Source organism: Marmota monax, unplaced genomic scaffold (genome assembly GCF_021218885.2).
Source record: "Marmota monax isolate L192 unplaced genomic scaffold, Marmota_monax_Labrador192_F-V1.1 WCK01_AAM20220418_F8-fsc00028, whole genome shotgun sequence".
NCBI classification, from domain to species: Eukaryota; Metazoa; Chordata; class Mammalia; order Rodentia; family Sciuridae; genus Marmota; species Marmota monax.
The window spans coordinates 13,924,259-13,948,993 of NW_026694779.1; the positions used below are offsets into that span (position 1 = coordinate 13,924,259).

General features: G+C 50.8%; 1 protein-coding gene across 1 annotated transcript in view; it reads right to left on the reverse strand.

Moving 5' to 3' along the window:
- Gxylt2 (glucoside xylosyltransferase 2) overlaps positions 1-24,174 on the reverse strand; it is a 67,980-nt gene extending 43,806 nt beyond the window's left edge. Inside the window, exons 1-3 of the mRNA XM_046425706.2 lie at positions 23,865-24,174; positions 7,077-7,269; positions 1,481-1,612 (exon numbers count right to left, since the gene is read on the reverse strand). Of these exons, the coding sequence (XP_046281662.1) occupies positions 1,481-1,612; positions 7,077-7,269; positions 23,865-24,139 (600 nt within the window). The 5' untranslated portion in view covers positions 24,140-24,174. The remainder of the gene's footprint in view (positions 1-1,480; positions 1,613-7,076; positions 7,270-23,864) is intronic.
- Between the last annotated feature and the right edge of the window lie 561 nt (positions 24,175-24,735).

Genomic DNA, 24,735 nt, shown 5'->3' on the forward strand with positions numbered 1-24,735 from the left:
ACGTGAGCCAGGCTGTGTGGGCGTGGGTGAGCATGGGCTGCAGGCAGCACCAACCGCACACTCACCAGGCTTTGTCCTTCCATTGGTCCCTGAGTCAGAACCATGAACAGGGTCACTCGCCACCCAGGGTTTCCAGACCAGCACACGGAAGAGTCCCCTGCATGGCCGTCCCCAGCCTCCAAACCAAATGGGACCCAACTAAACCCACCTCCCCCTTGACCTAAGGTGCTCGTCTGCAGTCTTTGCCACCTCTAAATGAGGTCAGCGCGCATTTCGTAGGCTGGACAATATTGAAAAATCGCCTTTTTGTGTGTCATAAATGGTTAGATATTGGCAATTCCAATATTAAGTAGCTGCCCAGGGGGCATCCAGGGTGAGATCCTGTCCCTTTCATTCTCCTTCAGCCCTAGAGGAGCCCATCGCGAGGCCTGATCAGTCCTGTGTCTCGGGCAGGTCCTGGATGCCCCTAGACCCTCCACAGCCCAGCCCAGCTGTGCACACTGCAGTGCCCAGGGTGCCCTCTTAAAGCCCAGGCAGGCCGTCCCACCTCCACGCTAGAAGTCACCCCAGGGCTTCCCACCCCGAGGACAAAGAGCAGACCCACCCGCAGGGCTGACGGCCTGGGACCTCTGCACGCTCTTCTGCTTCCTGGACCCTCCCCTCTCTCGTTCCCCAGTCCCGTCACCCAGGAACCTGGCTCAGGTCTCAGTATACGCACTGCTGCTCTGTGACCTCTTCCCCACCCCCGTGTTACCGACATCCTCCTCAGCCGGTCACTCCCCCGATAGCCTGTTCAGTGCCCTGCCAGAAGCACGCTGAGGCAGTAGGGCCCTGGCTGTCTCCTGGTGCCCCTGACACTTGTCACCGTGGTCCCCTGGCCTGGCACCTGACGGGCGATTATCACAGGTTTAAGGAAGGCAGGGGCCCCATAGATATGAAGGCTGCCACGCCCGATTCAAAGTTGCCCCGTTTGGGTGAAACTTAACTGGCTTTTCTATCTAGGATTTTTAGAAAACACACCATTTAAAACTTCAGAAGGGAAAGCCTGCACCAGAGCTCTGGGGCCACTGTGAGCTACAACTGTGTGGCTACGTCTCCCGCCAGTGATTGTCGTAGAGAGAACTATGACAGAAGGTGACGCTGAGCATTGACTGTGTGCTGAGCCCGTGGAGGACAGCGAGGCTCAGAAAACCCGGGCCTTGCCTCAGGTTGACACACTCGTCCACAGAGGAGCCTTAGTCACGAAGACCCTGAACGTGCTTCGGGTGCTCTCAGACCCTCAGTCTCAGGGAAGACACCCCTGGAACACAGGGACCCTCCCTCCACACTCAGCAGCCTACAGAGCATCAAGGACAGAATCCAAGGGAGACACACTTTTAGCTGGAAGTTCAACGTTTCTAAACACATCTCAGCAGATTTCTCCAACTTTCCAAGAGCACGTTTTCCCAAGCTGCGACTTATTAAAAACAGGTATTCCTACCGGAAGAAAGAGTCTCTGGGCAGCGCAGGGTTTGAACAACTTCTTCCATTCCTGAGGGTTTCCAACAGAAAAGGTGATGGGGTAGATCCTGTGCTCAAACTTCTTTGTATATGAGTCAGGCCACTGTCGTAACTGGAAGAGACGGAAGGCACAGGGAGGAGGGTTAGACGCCAGGAAATACGGAAAATACCTGGGAGGTTTCTGGAAGGCCGAACGGAAACTCCCCAGGATTTACCTAGAGAGACTAGGCTCGACACCACGACTGGCGCTCAACAAATGAGAGAGCAGGTTGTCCCATGGGCACCACGAGGATTTGACATGGCAGTCACAGTTGTTAGGGGGAGCTGGGAAACTGGCTCCAGATCCCTGCCAAGCTGAGGGCACACCTGCACAAGCTGTCAAAGGGCAATCTGGACACGGTGACAACAGTCCCGATGCACGCAGGGGCAGCGGCTTTCACCACGACCTGGGTGGTAGTCGCAGCGTGGGGACAGTCTAACTGTCCAGTTGCAAGGAACTGGGAGACGGAGTATGACACAGTCATATGATGGGATAATGCACAATTAGAACTAGGAGGTCCTGTGTGTGCTGACGCGGAAACACCATCTGGGGACGCCAAGTGCAGAAGTGCTTGCGCCATGGCTCTACCTGTCAGGGAGACACGCGCACGTGTGTTTCACATGTGGAGGTCAATCTGGATGGAGGACAGAGGCACACCCCAACATTTACACCTCTAGAGGTAGTGGTGGAGTTTCAGTCTAAGTTCATAGTCCTGGGCTCTTTCAAATGTTCCGTGCAGATGAAATGTAATGCTTTCTTTAAGTAAATGAATTTTACAACACAAATTTTGTTTTCATAGCAGTTTTATGCTTCCTGAGAAGCTGAGCAGGAAGCACAGAGTCCCCGTCAGCTGCTCGCGGTCCCCGCCCATGGTCTCCAGTACTGCTGCCATCTTGCTCTGGTGTGGTGTGACTGTCACAATGGATGAACCAACACCCACCTGTCACTGCTACTATAATCCCTCTTAGCTAATCAGGTCATCATCATCAATTGTAATCACTGCTAAGTCGTAGTGTACATTGGTACTTTATGGAGGGTCCCTGCTTTGTGTGGTGACTCCACGGCTTGGGCAAGGCATCATGTCACAGCCCCCATGACAGTAGCACCCAGAACAGCGTCGCTGCCCTAAACCTCCTGTCCTCCCTACCTGACCTTCCTTCTCTCCCTCCCCCTGAACTCTCAGCAGTCACTGACCTCTTGTTAGCTCCCAGATTCACCTTTCCAGAACGTCACGTGGGTAGGGTGGTACAGTGTGGCACTTTCTCATTCTACCTTCTCTTACTTAAAAATATGCACTGAGGTTCTAGGTGGCTTTTTGTAGCCTGACAGCTCACTTGGTTTTTACTACTTATACTCCACTGTATGCACGTGCCACAGCTTATTCTTGCAGTCATCGACTGAGGACATTTTGGTTGCTTCCAGGTGGGGAGAATCGTGACTGAGGCTCGTGAGCATCTGTGTGCAGGTTTCTGGGAACACAAGTTCCCAACTCCTTGGTCAATATTTGGATTGCACTTGCTGCCTCCATGGTAAACCTCCGTCTGACTTTCTAGAAACTGCCTAACTGTCTTCCCGTGGGGCTCTGCGGGATGGGAGTGCCTGTGTCCACACCCTCACCAGCACGTGCAGTGTCTGCTCCAGTTTTTAGCCACTCCACTAGTGTGTGCTGATCTCACTGTGGCCTTGAGCTGGACTGCCTCATGACCTGTTGAATGTCCTCCACGTGCTCATGTGCCACCTGTGCATCTTCTTAACTTTTCCTTTTTGATACTGGGATTGAGACCAGGACTCCACGCACATCTGGGGCAGGGCTGGAAGTGTCTAGATTCACACTCACACGTCTGGCAGGGAGGCTGGGTTCTAGGACAGACCTCCCATCAAGGAGCCAGGCAGAGGGTGTGTCCTCTCCTGAAGGAGCCTCAGCTGTCACAAGCACTGTCTGGCATGCTCTGTCGTATCTACGCATGGGTCTGACTGTGCACGTGTGTGTATGTTTGTGTGCACACGTGTGTAGAAGGATTGCTGTTGCCTTACAACTAATTACCCCAAGCTGAGGCTTCAAACCACACACATGTATCATCTCCAGTGGTTTCTTAGGGTCAGGAATCTGTGGGAGTGTAGTCGTAGCTCACGGCCTCTCATGAAGTCAGGGGCTGCGGCCATCTGTCACCTTGATGATACCCTCACGAGTGCTGGCCAGAGGCCCTCGCTCCTCACCAGGGGCCGCCATGCTGGCTTACCCAGCGCAAATGAAAACGTGAAGTGCCTTTTATCACTTCAGAGGTGACACACCGTCACTTCTGCCCTATGCAACTGCACACAGGCCAAGTCTAGGATAGCAGGGAAGGACACAAGGTATGGGTAATGAGCCTGGAGCCCGGGGGCTTCCTCGGAAAGTCCACTCAGGTGAGGCCATCCCTGTTTTCCTTCCCTCATCCTATTCAAATCCAAGTCTGCGTTTCCTTCCACTCCACCCCACACCCCAGCTCCAAGCCTCAGCAGGTACTGACAAGTTGTCACTGGGTGGGTATTGCGCAGGACGAGCCTGTGCTTGTCCATGGTCAGTCACACACAGACGTGATCCTCAGTCCCACGGGTGGATGAGCCTACGGCTGTGTCTAGCCAGTTAGAAGTATGTGGAAGGGCCAGGTATCGTGGCCATGCCTCTCATCCCCGGGACTTGGGAGGCTGAGGCAGGAGGATCATAAGTTTGAGGCCATCCTCAGTAACTTATTGAGATCCTGTCTCCAAATAAAAAATAAAAAGGGCTGGGGGTGTGGCTCAGTGGTAGAGCACCCCTGGGTTCAGTCCCTTGTACCCCCCCCCCACACACACAGTGTGTGTGGAAGATACCTGTCACTGTCACACTAGGGAGTGAAAGGCTCTCTCCTGCAAGGGCATCTGAGGAACCCTGGATGCCACATGCTCCGGCAGGCCCAGCTGTATGCAGGCACAGCCGCTGTCCACGTCCATCCCAGACCTAAGTGGCAGGGCCTGACCCTGTGGGAGACAAACGGCAGGCACGCAGACAGTCCTGAACTTTGTGGTTGTCACTACAACCTGACCCGACCACTCCTGACCAGAGGGCAATTACCTTTCACCAACCCAACTGACCCCTAGTGGGAGATGGGGAGACCAAGGCTCCGGGAGGCCCAGAGCCTTGCCAAGACCACACAGCAAGTGGACAGTGGGGCTGAGCCCTGGATCCGCGACTTCTGTCTGCTGGTTCAGAGGTAGTAGTGCCGAATCCCATGGAGCTTTAAGCCAGTGAACTGGACCTGACTTCTGTGATGCAGATCATTTAAACTGCGCCTCAGGTTCCTTAGCCCGTAAAATGGGGATGTTATCACTTGGACATGGCTCCAGTCTTTGCCCAAAGAGTTCATGTGTCAGGAGCTTGGTCCTGGGTGTGGTGATGTTCAGATGTGGCCCCTTGTGTGAGGTCCTTAGGTCACTGGGGACATGCCTGTGGAAGGGGTCAAGGAGTCTCTTGGGACTCCTAAGTTAGCTCTTATAATAGGTTTGTTATTCAAGAGCAATCCTGACCACACCCAGCTTCTCTGTGGCTTCCTGTCTGGTGATGTGACCTCTTCCTTCCCCACATGCCTATCATGATGGTGGCATCTGCCACAAAGTCCTCACCAGAGCTAGATTGGTGCTGGTGCCAACTCTTGCACCTCCAGAACTGTGAGAGCTAAATACACTTCTTTTCTTTATAAAATTACTCATCCTCAGGTATTTCGCTACAGTGATGAAAAACTAACTTAGATAGGGGACATGATGGGTACCTTCTGGAGGGCGTGGGGAGGGTTACATGAGATGACGTCCTAGGGCCTAAGCTCTTGGCATTTTCTCTCTGTCTTCACTATTGTTTCCCTCATGCTGAAGCTTTAGAGCGGTTAACTGGGAACGTGGGGGCCATCCTCACACCCCTTCTCTGACTTGGGCTTTTCCAAGTCATTCCTCCAACCACACCCAAAGTCCGAGGACTGCTGGTTCCCAGACTTCTCCTGGACAAGACTCATGGCGATCTTTTTCTTTAGAAAATATAACATGTTTTCTAGCTCTTTCTCTCTGTTGTTAGCTCTTCTCTGCCAAGCATGCAGTTTTTGATGTTTCTCGTTGGCGAGGCCAGCCTGGTGACAGGACACAGCACTGTTGATTCAAGTCCATAGAAACAAAACACAGCAGGCTCTGTCTGCCAGCACTCAAGAACTCACCCCGTAGAAATCCTCAAGGGCAACAAAGCTTGGCTTCTGAGGCCACACATATACCTCCACTGGGGAGGAGGCTTCTCCAGAGCTCTTCTTATGGACTGCTAAAAACACAGAATGAGAAGAGCCAAAGCACTGTGACCCAGTGACACCTCAAAATGCTATGTCACCACCAGAGGGCCGAGGCCAGGGTGCTGAGTGCTCACTGGGGACCACACTGCCCGCAGGGACTTAAGTGTGGAAAAGAGAAGCGCTTTGCAGACAGGCGCGGTGGCGCACGCCTGTCATCCCAGTGACTCGGGAGGCTGAGGCAGGAGAATCGCAAGTCCAAGGCCAGCCTCAGCAAGTTAGTGAGGTCCTAAGCAACTCAGTGAGATTCTGTGTCAGACTGAAAAATAAAAAGGGCTGGGGATGTGGCTCAATGGCTCAGTGCACCTTGGTTTAATCCCTAGTGCAAACAAACCCCAAACACACAAACAAACAAATTATTTCTATGATACCCAGAGTATGATCATGATTGCATGAAAGAAACACGTGTAAATTGGAGATATAGATACGTGTGTGTAAATGTGTGTATAATCAGACATGCGTGTCTACCTATGGAAACACGCACACATACACACACACACACACACACACACCTACAGATGATAAAAACACGACTGCTAACTCTCTCTGTTTCCTGCATGAGAAAGAAGGGCAGTGAGGACTTTTGTCTTTTAATTTATCATCTATATTACCTGGATTGATGTCAATGAACACGTGTTGCTCGCTGTTTAAAATATACACATAGATACATGAACACAGGCTCTCTGACCTCCAGTTGAGAATGAGGCTGATCACACTGCAAGAAGGATCGAGCTTGCGCCAAGCGCTTTTCGTGCCTCGTCTCATTCAGTCCTCACCGTGTCTGTCGGAGGTGGGGGTAATTATTCCCATGCTACACCGGAGGACAGTAGGTCAGGGTCAAGCGTTCAAGGTCACGCCACGGAGCATGAAGCAACATAGGGCACCCATGTTCAACAACATCCGCATTCAACATTGAAGAACCGGACAATGGGGTGGGAAAGACGGTGGAATGAGATGGACATCATTACCCTAGGTACGTGTAGGACTGCACGAAGGGTGGGACTCTGCTCCGTGGACAACCCGGGAAGTGAAAAATCGTGCTCCACTTGGGTACAATGAATGGAAGTGCCTTCTGCTGTCACGTATAACTAATTAGAATAAGAAAATTGGTTTTAAAAAGAGCAGTATAAGCAGTCCCTGCTGTGCTGTCCATGCCCTTGGGAAACAGTACGCCGCTATTTGTGCAAATTCACCTGCTTATCAAACTCAGGCTTCAGAGAGTCTTCAGTGAAGATGTGAAACTGGATCTTCCTGTGGCTGAAAAGCACGGCTGATTTGAGCATGACCAGTGTCTCCTCCAGCCGATTGCCGCAGGCCACCACGGCCAGGTGGATCCAGAGCTCAGGCGGCAGGACAGCATGGACGCTCCTCAGCTGTCCGGGCCTCCTAGAGAGAAGAGAAACAAGTGAAAGCTGGAACCAAACTTTTTAAAAAAATCCAGTGAATTGGTTGGAACACTTCAGACAGAACAGGCACAATCTGTTATATTTGATAAAGTGATAAGCGTTTTGACAATTCTTCCTGCTGAGAAAAAAAATGCCATTTATTCCCATATTTATCCTGGCAATCGCAGGACGAGTCACTGTTTGGACTGCTCTAGGTGTCGGGGACGCTTTCTGCCAGCGCTCGGCTGTCTAGTGCCTGCTGGCTGCCGACTGGCCCATGTTTGGAAATAGTGTTGCTAAACTTCAACAGCTGACACGGGGCTGGGGGGCCCCCACTTGCACGGGCCATGGAAATCAGATTTGAATGCAACTTGAACGAGAGGAGGGTGAGTTGTGGCTTTCCCATGTGAAAGAAGCCACGCGATCTTCCCATCATCTGGATGTTTTTAGGTGGAGCTGGAATGCATGACCACTGCGCCACGGGACATGTGCGCGGCGGGGAGGTGAGCAAAGAGGCAGCGTGTGCGCCCCTCCCTGTCACATCTCAGGAGAGTCTTGAAGAAACAGGTGTTAACCCTAACTGTCTCGCCAGAGACGGGAGGTGGTGGGTACGGCCTGCGGCTTGCCGTACGGAATCCACAGTAATGAGAAACAGGCACAAGAGGGGCACGTTAGCCCTGCCAATGAGCAAGGTATCAGATACCGAGTCAACAGCTGGGAGGGGGACAGGGTCCAAGAGTCCACAATCATCATCCAGCTATTTCCTAGTAAAAAAAAAGATTTGTTCCAGACGAGGGGACGAAGCCAAGCCTCAAACACACCACTGAGAAACATTTGCAGGCAAGTTGGAAGAAGTTGGCCAGGAATAGGTGCCCTGAGACAAATGAAACTAATTTACTTGCACAAAAGATTTGGAGACCAGGGGAACTTGGATGTCAAATGCTGCCTTCCTTCCAAAAACTTCGAGTTCGATCCACACACTGCTCCATTATTTGCCGCTCTGTAGAATAATGGCAGCCGTGCTCCAGATTTCTTTCACCAGGAGGGGAGTTGAGATGTGGGTGGAGCACTTTGGAAAGCGCTCCGATCAGATTACTTCAGAGCATGCTTAGTCGAAGCCCGGCCTTGAGCCCGGCCTTGAGCCCGGCCAAGGCCAGATGTGGCGAGTTCTTGGACCCTATACACTTTGGGGATCGTGGGGAAAGCTGGCGTCTCTGGAAGTTGTCCACTTCTTGTCATCCTCCTGCTACTACGTGATACAATAATGTCTTCTGTCACCTCGGTCACTCTGACAGTCCTCTTGGTGGCCCACCAGCCTCCAGTCTTACCTTTACCCTCACCCCATAAGTTCTCCTAATTGGGGCAGAGTGGTGGGCTTCTAAACCACAGAGTATATTTCTTCCTTGATTAAAGTCATGCAAGCGCTCACTGGCTTCAAGGTCAAACCCAAGGGCTGATATGGCTCCTGCGCACATCTTTTGCCTCTGTCCCAACCGCCCCCACCCATCTGGACGGCCGGCCGTTCACAGCCGCAGGCACAGTCGCACTTGTGTCCTGGCCTCTTTCCTTCCCAGCCTATGCTGTGGTGCCAGGACTCACACAGGCAGTCCCACCTCTCCCTCTGTCTTATTAGCTGCAGCCCACTTATTAATCAACCCATCTTTACTAACAACCAACTACGTGCCCCAGGCATCGTTGTAGAAGTCTTGTTGTAGTCTCGCCCAAGGAACAAAACAAAGTTACTTTCTCCAGAGGATTAGGGAAAGACAGAGCTTAGTGACAGTCCAAGGGAGGTAACTAGTAACTTGTCCAGAGGGTGGGAGGGTGGTGGGGGGCAGGGAGGCCCGGGCGTGCTGGCCGGCCGGTGCAACCTGAGACAGCTCAGAGTCAGCAGGGGCCTCCCGACAAGGCAGGTCTGCCAGGGGTACAGGGGCGGCCAGGACGTGAGCCCCGAGCCTCATGGCTGGGAGAGGAGCCCAGGCGGAGGGACAGCCAGAGGACAGCCGCAAACCCAAGGGCCCACCTGCAGGCTCGCCTGCTCTTCCTTCCCAGGAGGCTTCGTGGGGGCTTTTATGACCACTATCAAAACCAGCTCCCACTCACTGACATGAAGGGGAGGGCAGGCTGTGTGGACGAGAAACTAACACGACTGTCAGTTTAGAAAAACTGCCATCGAGACATGAGCCGAAACATGCCACGAGAGAGATGCGACGTGGACATCTGCTTTAAGTCTCGCCCACTGCGTAGCAACCCGAGGGTGACTCAGAGGCACAGACTTGGGGGCTGGCAGTGTGGTTCAGTGGGAGAGCACCTGCCGAGCATGTCTGGGCTCCAACCCCAGCACCCCAAAAACAGAGCTAAGGTGCTACCAACAAATCCCATCACCTCCGTGTCTTAGAATGAACAACTTCCCCACCCCCGGGTGTCTGCTTACCCTACAGACTGAGATGCCGCCGAATGACACGCCTTCACCTCGCAATGACGGAAACACTAACTCAAACAACAACGAGTTTGATTTCCAGACTGGCAAAAATGACACAGAAAAGTCTGACTGCATCGAGACGCAGTTGGATGTGGGGTGGGCTCAGCTCGGCGCTGCTGGGAGAGGGAAGTTGGCCCACACCTGGAGAGCCATTTGCAACTGTCTGCAGGCACGAAGATGGGCACCTGCCTTCCACCCCTCCAGATTCACACCTACCCACAGGAACTGAGGAAATGTGCACATGGGCACGAGTCTCATGCAAGAACACTTACGGCAGCCCTGCTTAGGAAAATGGAAAATTGGAATAGACTTGGCCATCCACGGAGAGGAGAATCCCGAGTCCACCTGACATGTCTGAAAGGTGGAATACTATACAGCAGCGAAAGGAACACACCTGAAGGACACGTACAACATACAGCAAAGAGGGAAAGAGTGGCTTGTGAGGAGGACAGTATGGGGACAGTATTGCCATGAAGCTTAAAAACTAGCCAAAGACTCAGCAGTAGAGCACTCGCCTGGCATGTGCAAGGCCCTGGGTTCGATCCTCAGCACCATATAAAAATAAATAAGTAAGGGTATTGTCTTCAACTTAAAAAAAAATAAATGTTAAAAAAAAAACTAGCCATTTTCTTGGCAGATGATACACAAAGTAAAATAAGCACGAGAATGAAAACCATCAAATGGAGAGTGCTAAGTTATTTCTGGGGACTTGATATTTTACTTAAGCTGAGTTCTGGACACAAAGAAATTCTATTTGTTATTATCTCCATATTTTGTGTCACCTAAAGTTCTGGAAGAATACTTTTCTCCCCACTCAAAAGAGCCTGCAGACTGGGTGCAGCTGAGGGGCAGAAGGCTTGCCTAGCTTGAGGGAGGCCCCGGCTCTTCTACCCCAGCGTACGCGTGTGCACACTCGCACACACACACTCGCACACACACACACACCAAAGCCTGCACTCCCTGCTGCTAAGCAAGCCACCTGTCTGCTCTTTTTTCAGGCTCCAGGCGATGTGTCCCTCTTGGTGTCTGGTGACAGGTATTAAAAGAGAAAAAAGAAAGGCCCCTCCTGGGGCCAGTTCAAGTGTCAGTGACTGGGATTTAAGGGACCTGGCTGGCCCCCCTCCTCCCTCTCACATTACATCAACAATCTCAGGCTCCAGGCGGTGCGCGCTGGGGCCAGGGTCCTGAGTGATGAAGTTCAAGGGCCTGCAGGCACCTTTCACCAGCTCCACCAACGGCACACTGGCACACTCGGGTGTCACCTGAGCTGCCTGGGGCTGGCTGCGAGTTCAGCTGCGACCCTGGGCCTTCTTAACCCTCGACTCCCTGAGCTTGGCGTAACAACCTTCTCACTTACACTCTGCGAAGGGGACTGGAGTGGACGCTTGCTGGCCAGGGTTTTTCAAGACCCTGCTGAGAATGGAGCTGATGATAACCGTGGCCTCCGTGATGACTGGCGTAAGTCGAAAGCAGGGCCCAGACAGCAAAGCCTGGAATGTTCTTTGTGGTCTTTGCATGACCCTCTCCTTGTCCGTGGAAGACCTTCAGGAAGACACGGGGGGCTTCCTTGACCACCTTCCTGCTGTATTCACTTTTAATAAAAGCGGACTTGATTTTCTTTTCCATCATGGTTCTTGTTGATTTCCTTCCACATCAGCTGATAGCATATTGTTTCATTGTAGCTCATGTCAAACACACATTGTGTTCAATGCAGGAAACAATATAAACAAAACTTTTCATCTTTAGAAAAAAGATCAGAATAGCATGTACAATGTACATTTCAAATAAAAACACAAAACATGATATACTTAATTATCAAAGTTAGTAAATGAAGAAAAATTCTTGCCCCATAAACTATTTTTCTGCAAGCTGCCTTCTGGTCTTTGTTCAGTTGGATTCCTGTTTTTATAGAGGCACTAGGTGGAAAGTTTGCATCCTACTTTGTTGACTTGATTCTTTTGTTACTTTTTTTTTTTAAGTTGTGGATGGACTTTTATTTTGTTTATTAGTTTTTATATGGTGCGGAGGATCGAACCCAGAGCCTCATCCTGGAAGGCAAGCGCTCTGCCACTGAGCCCAGCCGCAGCCCCAAGGCCTGATAGCTAGCATTCTGTTCACTACCACAATTCCATTCAACCAGATCAGCATGACTTATCATTTCCTTTTTGTTCATTGTATCCAATTATTCTATTATTTTAAAAGTCTTTTCCTAAACTGTGGGCTAATGGATTTTTCCTCTTTTGCATTATTTTCTTAGATTGCATTCCTAGAAGTAGAATTGCTGGGGTAATATCTATTATCTGATTAAGCAACTCTAACAGCTTCTGACATTTTCTCCAAAGCTTTCTAGGAGTTTACTGGGCCACAGGGAACAAATAAAAGGCATAAGAAGACCACCCAGGTGCCCGAGCTACTCGCGCAGCATGGTCACAGAGCTGACCCGAGAGGAGAGGAAATGGCTTCTGCAAGTCGCGCCCCCAGTCCCGCTATTCCACAGTGAACAGAATGCTAGCTATCAGGCCTTGGGGCTGCGGCTGGGCTCAGTGGTGCAGACCTGCTGCACCAGGTGATCCTGAGTCACAGTGAGAGGGTTGGGCCAGGTTCAGTTATCTTTCGGCCACGTCCACGAGAAAGTCTCAGTTGAGTGCCACTAGGAGAGAACACCTTTCTGATACTGCCCCGTCTCCCTTTAGTGGAAAGGGCAGGGAGCCCCAGTGCAGAACCTCAGACGGTGAGAGCTCCAAGCTAGAAACGAACAACACTGCTTCGTTGTCTCAGAGTTTGGCCCAACAGCTACCTTCTATTTATATTATTACTGGCAATTTCTGGCACTGACATCAAATTTCCTAAAAAAAAAAAAAAAAAAAGTAAATGGGCTCAGGATGTGGAGAGACTAGGATCCTTGAACACAGCTGTCACCATTGTGAACGGGCACATCCACTCGGGAAAACACTTTAGCAGCTCCTGAAAGCCTTAAATAGAGAAAGCAACTTTATGATGGTACACATGAGGATTGAAAACCTACAGACACACAAAATTTTCCCCACAACTACTCATATCAGCATAATTTAGTCATCAAGAAGCCCAACTAAATGTCCATCAATTAATGGAGATACATCATGCAGTGTATGTCACGCAGTGCGATATCACTTAACGATGAAAAGGAATGAAATACTGACATATGTACAAACATGTACAAACCTGGAAAACCGGACACTTATCCACATATGTAAAACAGATTCCACATATGTAAAAAGTCCAGAAGAGGAAAAAGCCCCATGTACAAGAGCACATTAGTCGTTATCAAGAAGAAGGATTGGGGGCACATGGGAAGTGACTGCCTAATGGTGACAGGGTTCCTTTGCAGGGTGATAAAAATGTAAAAATAGCCAGTGGTGATGAGATTGAAGAAATCATGGAACTATATGCTTTCAAAGAGTGTTGGGATTAAACTGTAACATTGTTATCATTAAATAAGTAAAGAAATGCCCTCAGGTTCATAACATATATAGATTTTGTTTAAAAAAATTGAAGTACGCAATGGCAGTGCGCAGCGTTGTAAGGATCGCAGAGCCTTGGGGAATGACAGGGACTGCAGGACACGCCCTGCCCATGCTCTGATGACCACCATCCTCACCATCCCAGAGATGGCTCAGAGGGAAGCGGCTTCCAGGCTTCCCCCGAAATGAGTGGCTTCTTAAGCGCTCAACAATCTGCGGCATGTGACCTAATTGAACTTCAATTTCTGGAGTGTGTAAATAATGAAATACGGCATTTATGTGTAGTGCTATTTACTTTGTAGCTTATTAACGCAAAACACACTGAATCATTAAAGCGAGTAATTGGTTCTTCTCAGACCCTCTTCTCTGGCGCCTCCCGTGACCTCCTCCCAGCGCTTTTTTGGAACTGACAAGCTCCCGGGGCTCAGTGAGCCTGCTGCTGGGATCCGGGCTAGCAGAGGACGCTGGTGGAAAGCCACACTTCTTTAAAACACAGCCCCAACTGGACTACTGGCCACTTTTTCCTAGGAAATGCATAAGCATCAGGGAAATGGTAGAAGAGAAACGCAAAGGAGCGGAATGTGCTTGCTCAGGGCAGAATGAATGAGCAGGGCCTTCCTGTTTCCTGGAGTCTTTTGCAAGATGAGACCAGCTAGCGATTTTCCTGTGGAGGTGAAACACTCTGGACATGAGGCCAGAGCGGCTGCTGTGGAGAGGGAGCACCTCAAGACAGCCCTGGAAGGAGAGCCAGGGGACAGCAGCTAAAGCCACCTCAAGGTTTGGCAGCAGGAGTAAAGTTCCCTGCACACCGTGGCTTTTGGAAGGCATGAGTCAACTGCAGAAAGTTTCCCCTCCGAAGCTGCGACTTGACCCCTCACTGGGAGCCCAGACATGACACCAAGGACTCCGCTCGCAGTTAAATCACTTTTAATGACCTGTGGTTTGGAGTTAAATCAAGTGTCATTAATCTTTTCAGACAGACACAAAAGCTAACGTTTGCCTTGAAGTCACGGTATAATATGAATGTCAGCAGCGTGCCAAAAACCTGCCATGGGGGCGCTTAATAAAAGTATTTGATAAATGCTTTTAATTATTAATAGAACATATTTAATTTGTTTCATGATGTCTGAAACGTGGCTGTGCTCCTAAACAAAGTCTAGGTCTAATTCACAATAGGTGCTGGTGTCTGAAGTTGGTAACTCTGTGCGTGCGTGTGTGTGTGTGTGAGTGCATGCTCACGGTTTTAGATATTACACATACGTATGGCTTAAGACTAGTAAGTGTTGCAGCAAGGATTCAAATCTAGGGCGTTGGACATTGGACTTAAAAGGTCTTTTTTTTTTTTTAATAACACAACAGAAATTCCTCTCTCGCAGTTCTGCAGGCTACAATCCGGGCATCAGCGGCCACGCTTCCTCGGCAGACTCTGGAGAAGAATCACTCCTCTCCTCCCCGTCACCTGCGTCCCCAGCCACTGCTATGGCCCCCTGGCTCCCTGCTGCAATGCCCCATCTCCTCCTCCACAGGGCCTTCTCCTCCATGTGTCTCTCCGTCCTCTCCTCTTCTCATGAGGACACTGGTTGTCACATTCAGGGGTCACCCTACATCTAGGGGGCTTTCACCCAGAGACCCTTAACTAACTGCCTCGGCTGAGACTTTTCTAGACCAGATCACACTCTGAGGCTGCCCTGGGGCCGAAGCCCTGATTTCACGTTTTGCTGTTTGTGGAGTCACACGCAAGTGAGCAGAGAGAGGCCTCGCTGGGGAGTCGAAGCCTCTCCCCGCCCCTGGTCCTGGCCTCCCTGAGTCCCCCTCTCCAGGGCCATTCCCAGGAGATACGTCCCCCAACCCTTCACTATCAGCTGAGCTCATTCTCACCGGGTTTACTTGTCCCCGTCTGACACTCTGTGGTGTGCCTGGAATGATTGCCACTTCATTGTTCTTTATGATTGCTCCTGACACAGGGGAGGGAGATGCTGCTTCCCGATCTCCCTCTTCCTTTTAAATGAAGATATTATTGAGATTTCCAGGTATGAACCAGCAGGGCCAGTTTGAAAGGGATGACTGTTGACATGTGAAGGAAAAGAATTAGGTAAGGAATTCAGTTCTGCACATGGGAATTTCTCATTTCCTAAAGATGGGCTTAAAGGAGCGGCCAACTTAGAGGGAAGAAAGAGGAAAAAGGCTCTCCCCAACTCATTTCCGTCCTCTATCCAAAAAGACTTTCTAACTTTATGATAATTTATGTGCTTCTAGTTATTTTGTACATTAGACAAGTAATATATTTTTATCATAGAAAAAATTTAAAATACAGATAAGCAGAGGAACAGACACCCATAATTCCAATTGTATAACCTCTGTTGACATTTTGGCAGACCACCTTCCAGAAATCCCAGATAAATGTGTGTGTGTGTGAATGTGTGTGTGTGTATGTGTGTGTGTGTGTGTGTAAACATAAGCAAGTTTAAAAAAAATTGAAATGGGATAATTTTTATAACCTGTTTATGTCCCTTACAAGTATGAATGATGTTCAATTACAAACAACAAAAAAGTAGATTTTATCAGAGCTCTTCTCCAAAGGGATTCTAGGAGTATGGTTCAGATGGTCCAGACTTTGGATCTGTTGCTGAGGACAGCACGGCCATCAGCACTGTTGTTCTTCCAAGCACATGGACTTGGTTTCAACGTCTTAGTCGACCATTCTCTGTCCATCTTGGGCAAGGCTTTAACCATCTCTAGCCCTCGACTTTCCCATCTGTGAGACTGCACGTTGATTGTATGGCTGTCTGCTTCTGGTCTCAGTGGGTCTCATGGGCATCCACAACTTTCTGACAAGAGCATCTCAATTTTCCTTTGGGGAAGCTGTTGTTCTGTTCTCAGTCCATGAGGTTCAGAGATGCAGAGTCATCTGTCCATCACTCCCAGCTGTGACCATCGTGAGGGCACATGCATGTGACACAACACAGGCCGTTAGAGGCAGCCCTGGTTCCGCATCGGTGAGATTCCCCCTGAGGGCAACTAGGAGAGGAGGACCAGGCTCAGGCCTGTGGCTACTTTTCTGTGGCCAGGACCTACCTACCTGGCAGCCCCACCCACCCAGAGGAGGCCAAAGATGGAGCCCAGCTGGTCAGACATCCTGGACACACCGGACTGCACCTCTGTCTCCCTCCTCACTCCAGTTTTAGGGCTGGTAAATCCCCTCATGAGGAGGTGACACAAACTGATCACCACGGATTCCATACTCGCAACTGAAAAATCCCATCTCTCTGTGGCAGTGCCTCCCTGGCCGGTGGCTCTGGAGAGCAGATGGAGTCGTGTGGTGCCAGCTTAACACAGGCCCCACACTCTCACCACCGTGAAGCATGGGTCACCATTGCCATTATAACTGGCAACAGTTGTCATTGTTATCAGTTGGTACACATCGAGCTGAAATTCACCAGAAGCTTTCGTGTTTCTCTAGGTTTGTCCAGTTGGCCAGGACCGCAGGTCTGCAACCAGCCAAGTGAGCCCCACTCTGCACTCTGTCCGCTTCTAACGAGTGCCAGGCGATGGACTGGCTCTCCCCCTCCACTCGGGAAGCCAAGCCAGCTCCTGAAGGCCTAGCCGTCCCTCCGGAGAGCTGCCTGGATCTGCACCCCGCCTGGTGCACACTCGTCCTGCACCAGCCTTCCACCTGCATCATGGGGGTGCATCAGGAGCTCAGGAGAGAGCCGAGCTTCCACGTCACATACAGGTCATGGGTCCAGTTGCAGTCCAGTGGACGACAGTGACAGCACTCATATCAGCCTCTGGGTGACGCTCCCAAGCCACCCCTGCTGCTTGGTGTACATTTTTAAGTAAGTCTTTTTTTAATATTCATTTTTTTTTTAGTTAGAGGTGGACACAATCTTTATTTTAGTTTATGTGGTGCTGAGGATTGAACCCAGTGCCTCGCACATGCTAGGCGTGTACTCAACCTCTGAGCCACAACGCAGGCCCTTTTAGTGTACATTTTTATTTTTCCTCTTTGGACCTCAATTTTGCAATTCAAAAAAGGGTCATATTTTTGATTGGTGTCCTCCGGGGGCTTTTACTCAGGTAGAGCATGGATTCTGAACTGTGCAACGTAAATTTCCACTAGTAGATTACAGTCTCTTATGTTGCTAAAAGAGACGGCCACCTTTAAACACATCAAACTCACTTTCTGTTGGCACAGAATCAAGGGTCCCAATAAAGGTATCAAGACAAGAAACTTCTGTTTGTAGGAATGAATCACATGCTGGAGAGTGTTCAGGAGAGACATAAACCGCCGCTGACCTTCAAGACAGTTCTCATGCGTGGTGGTGGTGGTTGCTGCTGTGACTTCTGAAGTTGTGACAATGTGTATAGACTATAAACTTTTGTCTCTTCTTTTCTGGCAGTGCCTTATAGTGTGAGGTCAATTTTCTTCCAAGGAATCTCACCAGTGAGTGTGGCTGGTGAAAGCCACCACGGCCACTCTTCGCTGAACTTAGAAGAGGTACTAAAGCAGATGGTGCAGATCAAAGTTAGCCAGGATTCTTTGGTGCCATCTGACAGAATCCATGTCACGCTGGATTAAGAAAACATGGGAAGTCACTCGATCCTGGAATCTGGAAAGGCATTGGCACCAGCCGCCCGGGTGGTCAGAGGGGCCCTGCGTGACTCCTCCACGTTCTCTCAGTGCTGACCGGCTTTCTCCTCAGGCAGAAACGCAGCTGCAGTCCCTGGGCTTCCCACCGTCTCACTTCAGTCATCACAAACAGTCGGCTGTTATGCTTTCCCTGAGGTCTGAAAGCTCGCCACAGGCTCTACTTGGGCCCAGTAGGATAAAGGCTAGGGTGCCAGTGGCCACCCAGGGCGTGGTGGGTGCTCATTTCCTGCACAGCCCTGAAACCACTTCCTTCTAAGGTCTCTATCAACAGCCCCCAGATCTTCATTTAAACGAAACCTCTGGTTCAGCAAGATGACTTTGAATCCTAGTAACTGAAACCTCAACTCCAACACAGTAACAGAGGATCCGAGACAGGGCAGACCTCAGACCCGCTGACCCTGGGCCTCTGTGGTGTCTGCAAGGACCCACTATCTCTTTCTCCCTCTACTGCCCAAAGTAAAGTCATCATCCCAGAATGGTTCTCTCCGATCCTGGTACCGGCTGGGGCTGTTTTCTAGGTCGTATCTAGCACATGAGAGGGAGTCTCTTGTTCAGTGGACTAAGTCCTTTCCCTCAGGCCGACTGGCCAGCCCAGGTCATGTGACACCTGTGCACCAAGAACTTCTGTGGAGAAATGAAAGGATCGATGGCTGAGTCTTGGACACCCTTCACCTCCGGTTTCCCTCCTAAGGATCCAGAACCCAGGATTGTCACAGGTGAAGCATCAGGCACCTTCCCGTGGTGAGACATCCCCTGGAGTAACTGAAGAGTGCTCTTAAAGCTGCCAGGGCCTCTAGCTATGGTGGTACCCGCGGTCATTCCAGTGACTGGAGAGGCCGAGGCAGGAGGATCACAAGCTTAGGCCAGCCTCAGCAACTTACCAGCCTTGTCTCCAAATAAAAAAGGACTGGGATGTTGCTCAGTGGTAGAGCTCCCGGGGTTCAAACCCATACTGAGAAGAATAAGAGGGAAGAGTACCAGACCAAGATCCTCAATATATACAATAAAAAAACCAAAAACAAGCCCGAACAAAAGATGTCAAGGTCGTTAGAAACAGATAAATCTGAGAAACTGTCATAGCCAACTCCAGGCTATGAGATAGTGACAGCTAAGTATAATATGGTCTCCTGAATAGAATCCCGCAACCGGAAGGACATCAGGTAGAACTAAGGACATCGGAATGAACGTGGACAACATGTATGACATGAGTTCATTGGCTGCGGCCAGTGTATCATGCAGGAACTAGACGTCAACAACGGAGGTCCATTAGTTCACTGCACAAGCATTTGCTGAGCACCTCCTCTGAGGTCATGTCTTCCTGGGTGCCAGTGAAGCAGGGATGAGTGAGACAGGAAGTGCACATGGAGCGGGAGGAGAAAATACAAGAATACAATATCCAGATAACGCAGAGTGTGGTCAACAACAAAACCCCGGCCAGGGTGAGGAAGCAGAGAACGCAGGGAAGGGCTGTGATTCCTTGGGCGCCTGGGAGGACGCATTGAGGAGGAATCATTTGCACTTGGACCTGAAAGGAGTGCGGGAGCTGACCACGCCAGGATGTGGGGGTCACGGGGAGTGGGCGAGTGGGGAGTGGTAGGGATGAGGCCAGAGAGCTCAGCAGGGCTGAGGTCAGGCAGGGCTCAAACAGCACTGAAAAAGTCAACCACATTCCTCGCTTGATAGAAGTTGGTCATCGCAGGCCACTCATTTAAGATCATCGCTGCAGCTGTATGGAAATGGCGCACTGGGGGCATGAGAACAGAACCACGCAAACCACAGTAGGTGGCAACAGTGGCCAAGTAGAGTGACTGGCTAGTCACTCAGTAGCGGCCCTGGAAGGGGCAGAAGTGCTGGGCTGGAGCGTGCACCTAAGGAAGACTTCCTGACTGGGTGGGCATGGGGACGAGAGGACCAATCATGGACCAGTCAACAAAAACAGAGGCTCTTCACGGAAACATCACCCCTATCTGCTGAGACCTTTTTTCAGGCTTGAACTCCCTGAGAAGATTTAGCTCAGAGACCAAAGGGCACTGCAGGAAACCATGCCTCTTGATGAGCAAGGGTGCCCACTTCCTCCCATGGACCAGCTGGTGAAGCCGCCAACTGGTACCTAACGTGTTTCTGGGTTGTCTGCTCTTGCCCCAAACCCTGGAGGGATAGCAACACCACTCACCATTGTACAGTGATGCCTGGCAGATGGACACATTTGCTGAGCCACTATGGAACACATGAACAGAGGGGACACCGCGGGGCCTAGAGGTGGCGGGAGCTTCCCTGGGAATCTATTCTTCAAGTGAGAGCAGCAATGTCCAAACCAATGCAGAGGAACAAGAATAAAGTTCAGGAGCGGGTTGGAGTTGAGCAATCAGCGAGAGCTCTGGGCGGGAGCCAATAAATAAGAAACTGATTTTGCAAGAGCTAGCACAAAGGGCCACGCAACTGGCAGAGGTGGGACTTTGCTGCTCAGCTTGATGACCTCATCCCAGGACCACAAATGTGAGAGCTGGAGGCGATCTGAGGAAACTTTTGGAAGCCTTTGCTCATTTTACAGAGGAAGGAAATAAGGTGTGATGGCTTCCGACCAGGACCCAATTTGCTGGGCTCCATTTGCCATATTCTTTCTTTTTCTTGTACCAGGGGTTGAACTCAGGGGCACTCGACCACTGAGCCACCTCCCCAGCCCTATTTTGAATTTTATTTAGGGACAGGGTCTCAGTGAGTTGCTTAGGGCCTTGCTTTTGCTGAGGCTGGCTTTGAACTCAAGATCTTCCTGCCTTAGCCTCCCAAGCCACTCGGATTACAGGCATGCACCACCATGCCTGGTCATTCTCTTTTTTATACTATGCTGATTACCAGTTAAATTAAACTTCTTTTTTCATATACAGGCTCAAAGAGGAGTTCTCAGAAGTCAGGTACAAAGATTAGTCTTCTAAAGTCTAAAATCTATTCCTAAGTAAAATTCTCATTTTAGAATTCAGTTCCATCAAAAAGAAAGAAAAAAAAAACCCTGTTAATAAACATTTCCTCTTCTCCTTCATTGAAAATGAGGCCCCTACGATGGTTCCTTTTTTGACATGGCTGCCAGGAAGCTTAAAGCTAAATTTAACACTTAATCCTCCTAATTATAGTGATCTCAATTTTGACAAATGGCACTTACTCACCCTCTTTTTTTATCTTTAAATTTTTTTCCAATGGTCTTATTGTCTGTGTGTCTTTTACTATATATTGTCTCAAATCCTTTTTTGGAAGTCAGCCAGGTATAAATCACCAATAACCAAAACAGAAGGAAGGTTCTGTTTCTCTTGGGCACCAGGACTGCTACATTCAGTGTGGTGTCCATTTTCAGATACTGCCCTTGACCCTGACTCTGCCTCCCACTTTCGTATTTATAGAGAAGGAGGCCACCGCAGGATAGATGCACACAAATGAACAGTTATAAAATTGTAGGGTCGGCTTGCTAACTAGGCAAGTCCTTGGAAACTTCGAAATGAAAACAAGATGTGGTAGGAGAGGGCTATTTCCTGTGCTGACGTGGCAGAACTTCACCAGCGAGGGACCTGGAGAGGCCAGGCAGTCCCGGGCACGCATGGTCGGCAGGTGGTGGACTGGGTCGCTCCCAGCTCCAGGCCTTCTGCTTCTGCAGCCACAAGCCTGACCTCCCAGGGCCAGAGAAATGAGATCACGTAGCCTCCCTCTCTTCTGGATTCTGGCCACAGAAAGAGATTAAAGCACTTGTTTTCTGAAACCATGAGGCTTTCTCTTCCCTCCCTAAATGAAATTCCTCCTAAACCACAAAAATTTAACCCAGGCAAAATTAGGAAAGCAATAAAGGAGTCCATACAGATGTTTGTCCTCCTGCTCCTCCTGCTTCAGAACCTTCTGTGATACTTTCTGTTGAGGTAGCAAAAAAACAGAAACAAAAAAAACAATAAATAAGTCCTGGAAAATGGCAGCTGTTTATGCCTTTGAGCCTGAGACTTCCTGTGGCTTTTTGTTTTTTAATCTTTCCCAAGTTTGTAAATTCCGTTCTTTATTCCTGTGGTGTTGGGCCTGATTTCCATGATCATCTAAGAGATATGTTCACAAGAAAAATGGCTTCAAGGGTGCCGCTGATCATGGAAATGCTCCTTCCCCACAGCACCCATTTGGATTCCGTTGATGATCTCCTCCTAGTCAGAGCCAATTTGTTCAGAGAGACAAGAAGATGCTGCCCCAATGTTCCCAACACCTTGAAGAATGAAACAGTTCAAAAAGCTATGGCGTTTCTTCAGAAAAATCTCAATAAAACCATGACTCGCAGGCCAGACTGTTGTATGACATCACTATAGTGGGCAAGAGCTCACCTTGCGCCCAGGCTGCCTGGCTCCTTATCCTACCTACCTCCTGTTACCCAGGAGCCCTGGACAAAGTGGGATGTGACACTTCCCTACCTTTAAAATGGGGATAAAACTAATGCTCACATCATAGAGTACTTTGATGTGTTTCAAAAACAAAGAAAGCATGTGAAAGCACACACCATTGGCTCCACTCCCTTTGCTTCTGACTCTGTAAGGGCTGGGCTGGGGCCTGAGAATCTGCGTTTTAACATGTCTTCAGATGACACTGATGCCCTTGGTCTCCAAGTTTGAGAGAGGTGGGGGGGGGGGGGTGGAGGTAGACCGCTTGCCTAGTCCTCGAGGGCCCTGGGTTGAATTCCCAGCACCTCCCCAAAAGGCTTGATCCACTCTCAGTGGGCTATGCATAGACTACATAGCTACACATGTCATTTTGATACTGCACATAGCTGTGCCAAGTGGTGTCAGTTCTTATTGTCTTACAAGGTGTCTCAAACTCAGACATTTTACTTGCAGTAAAACCCAAATGCAATAGAGAAAATCCTATCACGTTCCTAATAGAAATACCCTTATTTTAAAGACCTGGGAGGTTCCGAACTTGCGAAGTGTAGATACTTTAAAAGCGATTCCAGGATGGCGGGCTTCCCTGCCTAGAACTTGTCGGCGCCCATCTGTACACTTGGGAGGCAGAAGCGAAACAAAAGCTGACACAGCTACTTTTTGAGGTTTCCTGTCTTCGGAGTTACAGTAAAAGCGCCAAACAGACTTAGTCATTATGGTCAAAAAGAATTCTTCAACTCGTTTCAAGTAATTAAGGAGCCCAGCAAATGCGGACGTTGCAAGGGCAGTTGGAACAGCAGAGGACACAGCCTCACAGGCGGGGATCGTTCCACAGCTCCCCACAACAAAGGGAACGACCAAACCCCCGACCTGCGGGCTTCCAGCAGCCCTAACGCCAAAGACCAAGGCTCCGACGAAAAGCCGGCGTGTTTGACTTGGTGTCGGGAAAGAGACTATCGATAAAGCCCATGGTTAAGATGCTTTCCTTGCCGGGCCCCTGGACCGTTCTGGAGCCCCGTCTGCCTCCCGGCGCCACGCACTCCTGCCCGCGGGAGCAGACTCCGCACACCCGGGCGCTCGGAGCGCCTCTCGGTTCTGCGCACCGGCTCTCGCGGCCCGAGGAAGGGACCGGCGCTTCTCCCACACAAGCAGACCTGAGTTTTCGGGACAAATGCTCCAGCGAAACGTGAGAACGAGACAAGGCATTTTTGCCTCGAGATGACTTTTTGAAAATTAAACAAAGGGCGTATGTTTGCAAGAATGAAAAAAGAAAGAAAGAAAAAGAAAAAGAAAGACAAACCCTCGCTTTGCCCTGACCGTTTAAAAATGCAATACACAAACCACTTTCCCTAACACTTCTTCTAAAAGGTAGGTCACTGCCAGCCCGGGCTCCTGAAGGTTCCACCGAGGGGCTGCTGCTTCATTGGCAGAGAGGGACAGAGAGGGACAGGAGCGCGCGGGGAAACTTGGAGTCTGATCCTCTAGACCAGAGCCTCCCTTAGACTTGGCGCGGGTGGAGGCAGCGAGACACCGGTCCCCAGATGGGATTCTGGGGCTGCCACGACTCACCTCGCCAACTTGTCCAGGCTGCCGGCGCCCCGGCGGCCGGCTCGGGGACGCGGACGCGGGGGCCTGCGCCTCGGAGCGCGCGGGCGGGCCCCCGGGAGGGCGCGGGACCCCGGCGGGCGCGCGGGAAGCGGCGCCGGGTGGCGCTGCGGGGCGGACGCGGGGTGCCCGGGCGGTGCGGGGGGCTCGGAGCGGCCGGCGCGCAGGGACAGCAGCGCCAGCAGCAGCGCGGCCAGCGCGAGCAGGAGCAGCGCCGCCGCCTTGCTGCGGAGCTTCATGGTGCGGTGCGGCCCCTCTGCGCATCGCGGCGTGCCCCGCGGCAGCGGCAGGGGACGAGCGCTGCGCCGCCGCGGCCGCCTCCTCTGCCCGCCGGCCAGGGACTGGGGTCTAGGAGGGCGGCGGGTGGCCTGCGGCGGCGGAGGAGGAGAGCGGCGAGGAGGAGGCGCGAGGGCTCCGGGAGGAGCGGCCCTCGCCTACCGTACTGTGTGGAGTAGCCGCCCGCGGTCCGCCCACCCCAGCCGCCGGGCGCTGGAACTTCAGGTAGTGCCGGCTACACATCACCCCATTCATCCATTCATTTGGTCATCTGCTCATCCACTCGCTTACTCACTTACCTCCCGTTCCCGCCACTCTTCCATCTGATTCGCTGTCGCCACGATGATTCGCCCATTGATCCATTTATCCCATGCGTTTCCCACCCAGCCGCGCTGCTGCCAGCACAGCCACATCTGCTCGGGGGAGGGGGGGGGTGGACATCTCTGTCCTGTCTGCCCGGCGCACGGCTCTGCACACGGTGCTGCCCAACAAGTATGTTGGGCAAAAGCACTCTAGATCCGCATACAGAAATGATAGAATGAATTTCAATGTCTAGATT